At 38.5% G+C, this 14,614-nt stretch overlaps 1 protein-coding gene across 4 annotated transcripts in view; it reads left to right on the plus strand.

The window, feature by feature from the left end:
• The window catches only part of DUSP22 (dual specificity phosphatase 22), a 73,027-nt gene extending 59,079 nt beyond the window's left edge, over positions 1–13,948 (plus strand). Inside the window, exons 5-9 of one of the 4 annotated variants that reach the window (XM_051970777.1) lie at positions 5,283–5,357; positions 9,433–9,604; positions 11,231–11,303; positions 12,841–12,982; positions 13,299–13,948. In XM_051970777.1, coding sequence (XP_051826737.1) covers positions 5,283–5,357; positions 9,433–9,604; positions 11,231–11,303; positions 12,841–12,941 — 421 coding nt within the window. In that variant the 3' untranslated portion in view covers positions 12,942–12,982; positions 13,299–13,948. Of the gene's footprint in view, positions 1–5,282; positions 5,358–9,432; positions 9,605–11,230; positions 12,455–12,840 lie in introns of those variants that run through there. The other 3 variants (XM_051970778.1, XM_051970776.1, XM_051970775.1) reach the window with 3 other exon arrangements.
• Positions 13,949–14,614: the final 666 nt, after the last annotated feature.

Consider the following 14,614-nt stretch of genomic DNA (forward strand, 5'->3'; position numbering starts at 1 on the left):
GTGATAGAAGATTTATATGTGTTTTATCTGAATTTATTCGGTTAATTTTTTCTGTTCTTCCCTTCTTGGGACTTGTGCAGATAAATATAGAAACATTTCCTTCTGGCGGACCTGGGGTCCTCTTTCACGCAAGCACTGCTTTTTCTGCAAGATTTCACGTTGCCCTGGAAGTGGACTGCCAATCAAATGAGTGGGAAAAAGGGGAAACTTGTATTTATTGAAACAGCTTGTGGCAGACATTGTGCTGTCAGTCGGTGCTTCTGCTTCAAATTTGAATTAAGTTGTAATAATGATTTGAGGTCTGGGGTTTTTCCCAGGGTGGAGGAGAGGGGATTTAATGATCACTGTTTGTTCTTATGTCACAGTCTTCCCTGGAAATACCCTGCTCTGAGACACATAAACAGGTCTGCGCCAAAATTGTAATGTGATTTCCCACCTCTTGATTTTCTTGGAAAAGACATTTCTAGGAATGTAGTGCCTGGTTAGGCTAAATTAGTCTAATGCTTAGCTGGTTGTGAGTCATACATACTTGTTGAACATTTCCCTCCCTAACATTTTCTCTTTGCTGTCTCTTTAGTAGCTTTGGAGAAATCATATATCAAGTAGTCCTGCCAAAGGTTATTGACTGTGGGGTCTCAGATGCTGCAACCAAATGGTGGAAAAGATTTGGAAAAAATATTGTAACCAAATAGCCTTGGTTACAATATTTTGTCACTCATCATGGTAGACCCAACTATACACTGAAGGAAAATGTAATAAGCATAGGGTTTGGGCTTGAGTTTGAGGGCTGATTCTGATCCTGTCTTGGGCATTTCCTTTCTGGAGCTCAGCTTCCTCATCTGTAAAAGGGGTTGGTAAGATTTCTCCTCAAGGGCCTTCCAGGTTTAAAGTGCCTCGTATGCTACGTTGTCTGTCTCTGTTTCCAGACTTGCCTAAACTTAGTTTGTCCTGACTCAGGGAGATGCTGCCTTGTTGACTGTGACTCTCCTCTGTCCCCTTAGTTACAACACATGAGAGAGGCCCTGACTTTAATACATATGGTGCCCAAAAATAAGCTGTAAGAATCTAGGTTTCATAGTGTGGGTGGGGAGTGCAGGTGTAAGAACCAGATGTAGGAAATTGTCCCTGCTCAAAGGTTTCGGTAAAAAGGATCGGACCGATGTCCTCAATCACACCGTGTAGATTTTGGTGGTGCTCACTGAGATTTTGGAAGGCCTTGTGGGGGAACGTGGTAGTGGGTAGATTTTTGTATAATTTGAAATGGGACCTTGTCATTTATACATCCTTTTCTACTTAGATGATTGTCACTTCTTGATTTTTCTTTTTGATTTGTTCTTATGTACCCCTTATCATTGACCCAGATCTCCCCTCTACCAGAAAAGTATACCACAAAGAAGAGGGAAAGACCTCAAATCTGGGGACTTGGTGGGTGTGAGAGGGAGATGATAATGAGGTGGGCTGGGTGAGTGGTAAGATCTTTTCTGAATAGGATTCTAGCATTCAGAGCTGGGAGGAACCTTAAAGAGCACCTTGGGGAGGGGAAGCAACTTCTCCAAGGTAGCAGAACTGGGATTCCGGCCCTTCTGCCAATTCTCTTGGTTCCTCCCATTACAGGATATTGCCCTAGAATACGTGAAGGTGTGGAGTGGAGGGAACAACCTCAGCTCTTAATTAGCTTGCCTCGGGAGCCAGGGTATAGGAAGACAGGTATTCCTCTTCCCTGTCCAAGAGCCCACTGTTTTAAGTAATGGTTCACACCTGAGAGGGAGAAGTTAAGCCATTTTCATATATTTCTGATTAACGTTTATAGCTTTGCAAATAGCCACTGTATAATTTTCCAGCATCTATTAATGAGAGAATTTGTGTAGGAGGCAAAAGTTGGTAGTCTTAGTTCTACCTAGAACTTTCCACTGGGTGGAATATATTTATTCTCTACAGATGTTGGTTATAGACATATATATATATATATACACTCATGTATGTATAAACATAGAGAGGCAGTATGGCATAGTATGTTGAATTCCGAGCATGAGAGTCTGGGAAACTCAGGTTTAAATCCCACTTTATGTGGTTTGTGGCCAGTCATTTAATTCCTTTGAACCTCAATATTCCCACCTGTAAAATGGAGATAATAATACCTGTGTTCCCTATCCCATAGAGCAGTTATGAAGCTAAAATTAAAAAAAAAAGTATGCAAGTCTTTGAAAACTTTAAAGCATCACATTTATGGTATATAGAAATGAATTATCTGTATATATATATGTACTTATATATCTATGTCTTTGTCTGTGTAGTTGTGTGTCTATAGAAAGTAGTTGTTTTTTTTTTCCTATCTACTGCCGCTCCTGTGTCAGTTAGTTGGCTGTTCCTCCGTTCCTATCCTTGAGTTCTTTTTGTTGTTGTTGTTTTGTTTTTTAGTATCCTTGTCTTGTGGCTAGGCAGGAGAGCACAGTGGTTCTGAAAACTAATCCTGGACTGACCCTTCCTTTTGAGCCGCCTTACATTTGACTGCCATTTGGCTGCTCCTTGAATACAACATTCCATTGCTGATCTCCCTGCCTTAAACTGGCTGGTCTCCATACATGGCTTGCATCCCTCCTCACCTGCCCTCTCTTACTAAGACTCAGCCTAAAGTCTATCTTCTACAGCAGGTCTTCCCTGATCTATCCAGCTGCAATCTTCCTCAGATTACCTTACATTTATGCTATAGATCTCATCTATAAGTAGCTATTTGCATGTTATTTCCTCCATTAGAATGCCAACTCCTTGAGGGCAAATATTGTATCAAAACACAATATTTTTTATGTCTTTGGGGCTTAGCTCAAGAATGGCACATAAGAGGTGCCTAATAAGTAATTGTGGACTACCACTGGAATATTTATAGTATGCATGCTCAGGATAGTCCTATTCTCATTCTGTAATGTGTCCTTTAAAAAGTGTGTTTTCCAATACTATATGATGATCAGTTCTGATGGACGTGGCTATCTCCAGCAATGAGATGAACCAAATCAGTTCCAACAGAGCAGTAATGAATTGAACCAGCTACACCCAGCAAAAGAACTCTGGGAGATGACTATGAACCACTACATAGAATTCCCAATCCCTCTATTTTTGTCCATCTGCATTTTTTATTTCCTTCACAGTCTAATTGTACAATATTTCAAACTCCGATTCTTTTTGTACAGCAAAATAACTGTTTGAGCATGTATACCTATTTTGTATTTAATATATACTTTAACATATTTAACATGTATTGGTCAACCTGCCATCTTGGGGAGGGGATGGGGGGAAGGAGAGGAAAAATTGGAACAAAAGGTTTGGCAATTGTCAATGCTGAAAAATTACCCATACATATAACTTGTAAATAAAAAGCTATTATTAAAAAAAAAAAAAAAACTATGCATGAGCCAAAAAAAAGTGTTTTCCATAAATGATTTGACTTTATAATAGACAAGAATAACACAAAAAATTTTAAGAACTGTTTTCAACATCGTTATATATACTCCAAAATTTTTGATCTCTCCCTAAGAGTAACAAGGTGTGGTTCCTAATAGCAAGTAAACAGCTGAGACTGTGTATAGAAAAAGGAAGAGAGCCATCTAAGACATAACATGCAGGGAGCTCCAGGTTTCAAACAGTGTGGGAAGGGAGGGTTAAGGGAGGTGGTTATCAGACCTGCACAGGTAGGTCATTTGCATTCCTTATCTTTGCTGTGACTGTATGATTAAATGTGGCCAGAGTTGGAAGGATTTATATAAACCTATTGTTAGTAAGGTCCCTAAGATTAAAGATATTCATCTTAATCTTCTAAGGGCATCTAGTTCAAACTATGCCAACTCAGAGTGAGCAAAATTTTGGGGTTTTAAAATTTTTTTTCATTTTTAAATTAAAAAAAAAGTTATTGTATTTTTAAACTATGCAACTATTCCTAGCTCATAGACCTTGCAAAAGCAGAGAGTAGAGTAGTTTTGACCTTCTGACAGTAGTTTGGAAATCCCTGATCTTGTCCGTTGGATCTCTCTTTATATGTATGTGTGTGTGTGTGTGTGTGTGTGTGTGTGTGTGTGTGTGTGTATTTATATATATATATATATATATATATATACATACATTTTTTTTTGCTGAGACAATTAAGGTTAAGTGACTTGCTCAGGGTCACACAGCTAGGAAGTATTAAGTGTCTGAGATCAGATTTGAACTCAGGTCCTCCTGACTTCAGGGCTGGTGCTGTATTCACTGTACCACCCAGCTGCCCTGATCTTGTCTATATTAATGGTGGGTTTTGAATCTACTTCCTCTGACTTTGGGGGCTGCAGTATATAGTGTGTAGGGCCTGGAGTTAGGATGAATCATCTTCCTGAGTTCAAATCTGACCTCAGGCATTTACTATCTGCATGAGTCATTTAACCCTGTTTGCCTCAATTTCCTATTCCATAAAATGAGGCAATCCTGGTCTATGGTATATAGAAATGAATTATACATACATATATACTTATATATCTATATCTTTATCTGTGTAGTTGTGTGTCTATAGAAAGTAGTTGTTTTTTTCCTATCTACTGCCGCCCCTGTGCCAGTTGGCTGTTCCTTACTTCCTATCCTTGAGGTCTTTTTGTTGTTGTTGTTTTGTTTTTTAGTATCCTTGTCTTGTAGCTAGGCAGGAATGCCTAACCCTGTTTGCCTCAGTTTCCTATTCTATAAAATGAGGTGAAGAAGGAAATGGCAAACTCCTCCAGTAGTTTTGTCAAGAAAATCCCAAATGGGGTCATGAAGACTTAGGCACAGGTCTCGTACTCTTTCCACTACATCTTGTTAGCTCTCCACAAAATGACTTTTAGGAATTTTGGAGCTAATTCCCATGCATATTCCCATGCAGATAACTGTGGCAGCACCTAGAGGCGGCCTTGCTTAGTCCGTGTTATCATTATATTTGTCACCTTTAGGCTTGGCTGTGAGGATACGGTGCTCATCTGTTGCGTTCTTGGTCATGGATTCTGACCTGGGAGAGTGGGTTTGACAGGAAGGACATCATGGATCCCTTAGTTCAGTGGAAAACAGGAAAATAATATACAGGGGCTTCTAAAATTTCTGGCACCCTTGTGAGATTCATATGTTCATTGATGTTGTTTATAAATGGAGTCAGACCTGGGCAGGTTGGTCCATATTTTTGAAAATTAAAGAATTTTCAAAAAATTTTGATTATAATTTTTTTTTTTACTTAGAGGCTGCTTAACATTGAAATTTTCTGCTTAAATATTTTGTTTTTTTCCTCCTCTGCCCAGGACAAGACATTTTAAAGAGAGTATCAGGTTCATTCATGAATGCCGGCTTAGAGGTGAGGGCTGTCTTGTACACTGGTACGTATGTTTACTACCTAAGAATATTTTTGCTAACAAGTTTGTTACTTTTGCCAAGCCATTTTCTAGCTATCTGTTTATTCCATATAATTATTAATTTGGTTCCTTTGTCAGAGTTTCTACCTACACATAATCCCAAATATTGGGAAATAGCAAAAAAGGCCATGAATTTGAGAGTCAGCAGAATTGTATTCTACTTCCTGTTCTGCCTATTTAATATTTAGGTGACTGGGGAAAAAATCATTTGAATGATTCTAAGTGTCAATTTCTTTCTTTCTTTCTTTCTTTTTTTTTTTTTGGGGGGAAAATTATTAGATTGGATTAAACATTTCTTCCAACCCAATTAATTAGCTGTTTTTATTTTTATTTTTTTGTCTTTATCTCTTCCCCAATGTCTGTCATAGTTCGTGGCATAGAGTAGGCACTTAATAAATTCCTGCTGAATTACATATTCTACTGCACTTTCCCCTCCTGCCATTTAATATATTTAATTGATATTTTCATTTACCAAGGACTATACCCAGGATCCCAATTGTTTTTCATTCTGAGCTGCTACTGGGGATTGCTTTGATCTTTGAGATTTATTGACAAAAGAAACTGCTTTTTCTAAGCTTTCTCCTAGCATTCCAATAGAATAGCTACAGGTATGAGTTTCAGCCTTGAAATTTGAATGCCTTTTAGACACTTTTTAGGCATGTCTTTTCCACTTGCTTGGAAAATTTTTTCAACATGTAGTGTTTCATTTTATTTAGTTTTATGTTACTAAGATACCACTGGAGCATTTCTTACAGTTTCTCTAATTATAAACTGTTTTATTTGTTTTTGATGATTAATTGCATTGCTTTAAGTATTAATAAAACTTGGTTCATTTTACTGGTAGTTAAATGCACACATATGTATATATAGAAACATACATGCATACATATTATATATGTAATATATGAAAAGGGAAAAGAGCTGTTATATGAAAGGTAAGATGGTAAACTAAGGTGGCTTTAAACATATTTTCAAAATACTTTATTTTAGAAACATGAAAGAATGTTTTCAGTTTTATTTTGCAAACACTGTCCCCCAACTTCTTAAACTGTGGATCAAGACCCCATATGGGGTCTAAAACTGAATGTGGAGATCACAAAAATGTGGTTAATTATCAATAAATGTTTTGCTATAACTTGTTTCATATACTTACATGCCCAGGGTCATATAAATGAGTGGGAGAAAAGTTTAAAAAGCCCTGCTATATACGACATATTTTCTCACAATATGAGGTAGAGTACTAGTGTATACTTTATAGGTGAATAATAGGGGCATCTAGGTCACACAGTGTACTAGGCCTGGAGTCAGGAAGACCTGAATTCAAGTATGGCCTCAGACACTAGCTATGTGATTGTGGGCAAATCACTTAACCCTATTTGCCTCAGTTTCCTTATCTGTAAAATGACCTAGAGCAAGAACTGACAAACTACTATTCTTGCCAAGAAAACACCAGATGTTGGGTCACGGAGGGTTGAATATGACTGAACGAACAATATCTCAGGGAAAAAAGATAATTGGAGTAGTTTGCCAGATCCTTCTCTAGTTTTTTGCCCAAGAAATTTTTACATGACCCTGGATATATAGGTTTAGAGCTTTTGAGATGTCTGAAATGAAGATTCTATGTAATGATAAAATGATATTAGTTAATGAAGAGTTCTTTACAAACATAACAATTCCTTCTTAGCAGGGGACAGTCTACATGCTGATGGTACCTCCACCATTCCAGAAGAACAAAGAAGATAAGGCAGGAAATCAGATAGCTTAATTGCTCCAGAATAGGTTCTGGAAAGACATTTATTTATTTTAGGAAATATTCAATATGATATGACTTAATATTTAAAAATTAGACTTGTCCCCTTTTGATTATGAGCAAAAGGAGATTTCAGGAGAATTATTGGAACGTGGTGTGTAATTAAAGTCGTGGACTTTTAGAGTATGTTTTAGAGCCTTTTAGAGTATGTTTTTACTTATATTTGAATATGACTGTATCTTGGACCTGGCTATTCATAATACTTTAGGCAGACTGCCTTCCAAATACTTGAGTTTTAGGACTTTTATCCTATTTCTCTATCTCACTCCCCCTTCTTAGGCCCCTCCCAGATTCCTACTTTGTCCCTGAGATAACATTTCTCTGTCTAAGCTGAGCTGCAGCTTTTTACTACACTTGTGTTTTAAGCTGCCTTTCAGATAGGTGAAGATAATTAAATGTTTGGTTTTTAAAAGCTTCTCAATTAAGAGAAGAAGCAGCTATAAACTCCTGCCATATTTATTAATTTTATAAAAGTATTTGGATCCATAGAGCAAAATGCACCCTGGAAATGTCTCTACTGATGAAGTATTATTAAAGCAAAACCCTACAAAGTTCCCCCAGTGGAGGCAGACAGAAATAATTTTTGTTCAGAGATGCACTGAGTATAGACAACAACTGAAGTGTTAAAGCAAGAAGTTTGCCAACATCATAAGAAACGTCCTGGCATAAGAAGGATTCTTTATAGATGAAGTTCTCCAAGTGTTTCTTATTACAGATGACATTAATTGCATGATTAATAATTAATAACAATTAAGCATCAGAATGCTTCAAAGCCTCCTTAGTGAAATAATAATACATGTCAAGCCATCCATACCGAAAGACAGATACATTTTGCCCATATTGTAAAACTATTTTATCGAATAAATCCATCGATGTTTACATATTAAATAAACTTTGAAGAAGGATAATGAATCGAGTTTGGAGTCAGATTATAGATTATCAGGCTGTATTATATTTTAGAAATGGTGTAGATTTTTATATGATGTCAAATTGCTTACTGTTCCAAAAGACCACCTTTGGTACCCGTATTCTTCTGGTGATACCATAGGAGGTAACATCTTGGAATTAAAATAACATAAAAACCAAAAAGAAAACCAAAGAACCACATGGTATGTGGCCATCAGTGATTTGGGCAAGAACAAAAGCCATGTGTCTGACCAGTAGGGCCAACTGCTGGACAGTTAGCTCAGCCGTCCAGAGGAAGAAGCAGAGAAAACCAGAGCCAGTCCGAGAAGTCCATTTTGAGTAAATCCTCCGAGAAGAATATTTGTGAAAATATGGACAAGAAGGGCAGGATGAAGTGACCGTCATGGAAGAGCTGCAGTTCCTAGCAGTGAAAAGAATAACCCATGTTAGTGAAAACCCTGAATCTTCAAAGCATTTTCATAGATCAACTGGCTACATTTAATTTGTAACAAACTACAGCTCTATCAAGAAGAGCCCTTCAGAAACCTGATATATACAAATAAAAGGAACATTTTCACAAGTGATCAAGGATGTTGTTACTGGCATCAAAAATTCTTTAAATGACAAACTCACTTCTCCATTTCTTCACATTTCATCCTTTCCTCATGCATTTAAATGATTTATTGTTTACAAATTACTTAATAATAGAGGTTAAGGAAGCAGCAGAGATTGAACAAATTAAGCTAAAATGTTGAGAGATTTATGATGGCAAAGAACTGGAAACTAAAGGAGCACCCGTTTATTGGGCAATGAATGCCCTAAGAAATTATGGTATATGAATGTAATGGTATTTCATTGTATTCTTAAGAAATGACAAAAGTGATGATTTCAGAGAAATCTAAGAAGACTTTTATGAACTGATGCACAATGAAATGAGCAAAATCAGGACTGCAGTTTCTATAATACAATGCTGTTGTCAACTTGATAAAGACAAAAAAAAAATTGAAAAACTTAAGAACTCTGATTAGTGTTATGACCAATCACAATTCCAAGGAACTCAAGAAAGTGTTTTACCAATCTCCTGATAGAGAGGTGATAGTCTCAGAATATAGGAGACATATATATTTAGATATGGCCAACATAGGAATCATTTTGCTTGATTTTGTTTATTTGTTGCAAATATTTCATTTTATTTTTTTCCTCCAAGAGAGGATATAAGGGGGAGAGAAAAATATTTAATAGTTGAAAAAAATTAAATTAAAAAATTAAAAAAAAATTGAAATTGCAACCTTATTCAGACTTCTTTGTCTCTTTGCTCTTCAGCCTGGCTGGCGTTTCCAGAAGTGTGACCTTGGTGGTTGCTTACATCATGACGATTACTGATTTTGGCTGGGAAGATGCTCTACACATGGTTCGGGCAGGAAGGTCTTGTGCCAATCCCAACTTGGGCTTCCAGAAGCAGCTGCAGGAATTTGAAAAGAATGAAGTTCACCAGGTAACCTTGGGAGTTTCCATGTGTGTTGACTGAAGTATTCCATTTTTAAAGCTGTGGAATCATATAATTTTAGAGCACCCTTTGTATAATTAATCACATAATTCCACAGGCCCCTTCAGCTACAGAGATCATCTCTTAGCCCCACCCTTTCATTTTACAGATGAGGAAATGAGGAAGTGATCCACAGAGAGCAGACTGAAGTAGTATCTGGTATCCTTTCCCTCCCTGTACTTTGCTTCTTATTCAACACTCAGAGAGTATTTGTCTTTTGGACTCCTGCAGGTCACATTCCAAACTGACAGGTCAAGCATTTTTTGACTGAAGTGGGCCTATAGAATAAAAAAACTTTGCATGGAGGATGGGAAGTGGGGTACCTGGAAGGTGAGCCTAGAAACAGAAAGGGTCATGGAAACAGCCTAACCTAGAGGCATTTATTTGCTGCATGGGAAAGAGGGCATTCTTGGACTACTAGAAATAGAAAATCAGCTTGTGAAATGGCATTCAGTAAGACCCCAAAAGATTATTGACAGTTCCAGACATTTAAAAAAGCCCTTTTCTTGGTCTTCTTTTACAAGAGAACTCAGAGCCCAAACAGCTTTTTAGCACTGAGCCATCAATATTTACACTGTGTTTTGAATTTACAGGAAGAATAACTTGCAAAATATTTCTTTCTCCCTTTGTTCCAGGTTTTTCAATTCTTTCCATTCTGTTCCAATCCCAAGGCATTGTAGATCCTAGTTTTCTCACACTCAGGTTGTTGATATTATTGCTTCATTTTGCTTTTTTTAATGACCTTTCAATTGTAATAATGGCTCTCAACATTTTGTTGTTGGTTCAGCAGATGGTGGGGCCATTGAACATTAATTAGTCATTCAATGAGCATCATGTGCCTGGCACTGTGCTAAACTCTGAGGGTATAAAATAAAGTAGAAGGATAATCTCTGTCCATAAGAGCTCATCTTCTGCTCAATGATACACAAAATATATACAGTGTAAATAGAAGGTGGGGATGCTTTTCATCCTTTATTTTCAAAGTTTAATAGGAAGGTAATCAGAGATGGAAGAATTTAGCTTCTGGGGGACTTGGAAAGGCTTCTCACAGAAGTGGTATTTGAACTGAGGAGTAAAAGGGACCAAGCGGTATTGGTGAGGGTGGGAAGAGCATTCTAGGAATTGATGGAAAGGGTATGGAAAAGCATCAAAGAAGCCAGTGTGACATGGCTGGTAAGTGCATGGAGAAGAGTAAAGTATCCAAAAAAGAAAGGCAGGAAAGAGGCAGATGATGAAGGAACTTTAAGGAGCCAAACAAAGGATTTTATATTTGATCTGAAAGTAATAGGGAGCCTTTGGGGTTTATTGAGGAGGGAAGTGACATGGTCAGACCTGTCTCTTAGGGAGATACTTTGGGGAAGAAGAAGATGATACAGAAAGACCAATCAGAAACTCTTATGGTAGTCCATCCTTGAGATGATGAGGGCTTGTATAAGCGTGGGGTTTTTTTTAAGCCTCTCCTGTTGTGTGTAGAGAGTACTCCCTGCCTCCCTGTTGCTGTTTGAGAACATTTAGACAGTTTGGGTTATCGGGTCCTGTGCACGTATGTGATGGCTTTGTTTTTGAACTCTCCAGTTTCGGCAGTGGCTAAAAGACGAGTATGGGGAAGATCCTTTGAAGGATGCAGAAGAAGCCAAAAACATTCTGGGTAATTACAAAGAGCAAGCCCGTGCAGAACCACCCCAGCAGAATCCCAGCGGGAGGCGGTGGAATAGCTTTTCAACCCTGCCATCGCTAGCCTGCAATAACTATACTACGGAGACCTAACTCAACAGGATGCAGTCTTCTTCCTCCTCTTCTTCCCACTTGTCTTTCATATTTTCTGTATGCACTGTGGTGTGCTGGACCCCTTTGCAGTCCAGATGGTGTGGGGGTTCGGAGGGCCGCCGGGGTGACTAGGTGATGGTGGTGGAGGTCTGAGAGTTGTAGTGGTGAAGGAATCGGGACTTCTCCTATGCAGATCTTCATGCTCCAAGCTCCCTCTCCTTGCCGTGCCATTGCAGTCCCTCCCCCAAGCGGCCCCAGCCTTAGCTTGCTTTGCAAAAGGGGTGCTGCTCAGTTACAGTGTCCTACTGTGGAAGGAGGGGCATGCTTGCACACACACACGTGTGGGGGTCTGTGTGCACAAATGTGTCCTTATATATATATAATGATTATACATATTATACATATATGTGTGTGTGTGTGTGTGTGTGTGTGTGTGTGTGTATAATACCACCAGTATTAGAATCATGAGTAGCTTTTTGTGGGTCCAGGCTTCTATGCACAAGTATTTAAGCCATTCATTAACAAAAAACTCTGGAATAAAATAGCATTGTATGTGTGTGAGCTGACATTTAAAAGAACTCAAGAACATAAATTGGAGGGCTGGAAGGAGGAGGGCTCTCCCCTGGGAGCCTAGTTTGGGGTGATTTGGAGGAATGTGGTCCTTTGAAATCGTTCGGTGTCCAGTTAGCCTTGAGCCAGAGGACTCTGGAGGGCCAGGGTTTTTTCCAGGGGACTTTAGAGCTGTCCTCGGATCATCTTGGTCTCGTCCAGGTGGGGCTCCCCATCTTTCTGGGAGGTGAGCAGACTGCTGAGGTCTGCCAGATGTTGACCACTGGTCACTGTCCCACTCCTTGTCAGCAAGACACCTCCAAGGTTCCTTCATGCATAGATTTATTTTTCAGCCCCACTCTGTAATAGATTTATCTCAGGATTCCTCTGTGTCTGTAGGGATCTGTGTGTTGTGTCCAAAGAAAGTGTTTATTAAGCACCTGGACAGTGTTCATTAATAAATGCCTGAGCATTGATTAAGCACTTTTGTTTGTACTGTGGACTTGGGAGTTGACCTCAGCTACCTCATAGAAAGTGGTTGGCTTTTTTGTTGAGGGATTGCTTCTTTTAAAAAAATTTTTTTAAAACTGATTTGAACCCCTATTTAGACATGCTCACTCTTTTTTGGAAGAGAAATGGAAAGATTTCAATGTCCACCCAAGCCAATTGAGAGTTTCTAACTTTGGCTTGAATACTGATGCTTCCAATGGGGCTGAACTTAAGCATTAAAGCAGAGAACAGCAGTATATGGGTACAGAAGTATAATTTCTGCCTCATGTGCACTGGGGAGCAGTAGTAGGTATTATTTGTTGGGCTCTGCTATCTTCCAGGGAGTCTCCACTCCCTTGTGCCAATTCAGACTTTTTAAGCACGCAGAGCTCCGAGAATGAAAAAATGTTCCCGTCCTCTCCCTAAAAAGATGTTGCGACCCTGTTCCTCTGAATGCCATCACAAAAGAACCCCTGAATAAGAAGAGAAGCTATCCAGTGCATTGTAGGGTCTGTATTAAAGGTGAGCCATCTGGGGACAGGGAAGAGTGGAATCCCATATTTCTAGATATAAGCTATTTTGCCACAAACATAGTAGTGGAGGAGGGAGATGCTATTGATGCAGTTATAACTTTGCACTTCAGACAACAACAAAAATAATCCCTGCCTTTAAGAGCATTTTTGTCAAGCCAAAAAGGAAATTTTATTTGTTAGAGTATTGAGTTGTTAGCTTCTAAGTACATAAATGTGTGTGTGTATAATTTAGAATATTTAAATATCATGCATAACCCAAAATGCTGTTTTAAATAGTGGTTGCCAGTGATACTCTTTCTCTACAGCAACAGCCGGAGTTCTGAAATATTTGACTTTACTGAGAAGACTAGTGGACAGTTGAAGATGTCTGTTTCTTCCCATATTTGCTGGGAGCCATGTTTGCATAACTGCAGTTTCTGAGCTTCCTCTCAGTGGACTGAGTTGCACTATCAAAAGGAAAAAAAAAGGGAAAATAAATAACTTGTGGTTGTTTTCTAGATTTCCAGTTTTAAGTGTCTACTGATCTTGTTGAGGCTCCTGTCTTTTTTGATTGAAATGGATGCTCTGTTGTGACGCGATGTATGCTTTTAGGAACTGGGGTTACACTTTGGCCAAAAGAAAATTATTTGCACGTTAGAAATTTGCTTTAGTTGACTTTTAAATTTGGATGACTTGGGGGAGGGGGAGGGAGAGGAGACAACAATTCATCGTATTAGACTTATTTTTCACCCCGATCTGGTTTCTGGTGTAATGTTGATTGTTCTTAAACTTTATTTGAATGGAGAAGTTGGTGACTTCGAGGGGCTTTTATCCCATGAGCTCTTTGGCACCTCAGGGGGACACTGTGCAAAGTTTTCACCCCATTTGTATTTTCTCCATGATATATATCATCTGTGATGTGTGTTTAATCAAAGCTCCATGTTTTTATTAATAAAGACTACCTTTCCTAACTTTACCTCTGTACTCTTTCTTCATTGAAGGAAAGTCATTTTATTTCTACAGGTAAGACATTCCAGAGTGGTATTCCACTTTGGTTATGTTATCTTGGACTACTTGTCTTTATATAGTCCTTGTTTCTATTATGTCTCTTAGTATAGTTTCTGTTTCCAGTTGTGGGGTGTGAATTAATTCATTTACACGAAAGGAATCAGAATAAGATTCCCTTTAGTATGCAAAGTGATAGCTAGCATTAGACCCCCAGAATTGATTCACTTTATCTAGGTAAGCAGTAGTTGCTGAAATAATCTCCTCATTCACAGTTTAGACCATATCACTTCCCTGCTTCAGAGTACTTGTTGGATCCCCATTTCCTCTAGAATAAAATAAAAACACCTTGTCTAGACAAATAGTAATCTGACTGGGGCAGTTAGGCGGGACAGCAGATAGAGGGCCGGTGCTGACGTCAGGAAGGTGAGTTTTCCCGAGTTCAAATCTGGCCTCAGACACTTTAGCTGTGTGAACCTGGGCAAATCACTTAGCCCTATTTCCTTCAGTTTTCTCATCTCTAAAATGAACTGAAAAAGCAAATGGTAAATCCCAAATGGGATTGCAAAGAATTGGACACTGCTAAAAAACTGAATTACAAAATAGCTTGACTTCAATATACTTTTGCCCCTTCTCA

This window comes from Antechinus flavipes, chromosome 1 (assembly GCF_016432865.1).
Source record: "Antechinus flavipes isolate AdamAnt ecotype Samford, QLD, Australia chromosome 1, AdamAnt_v2, whole genome shotgun sequence".
In the NCBI taxonomy this organism is placed as follows: domain Eukaryota; kingdom Metazoa; phylum Chordata; class Mammalia; order Dasyuromorphia; family Dasyuridae; genus Antechinus; species Antechinus flavipes.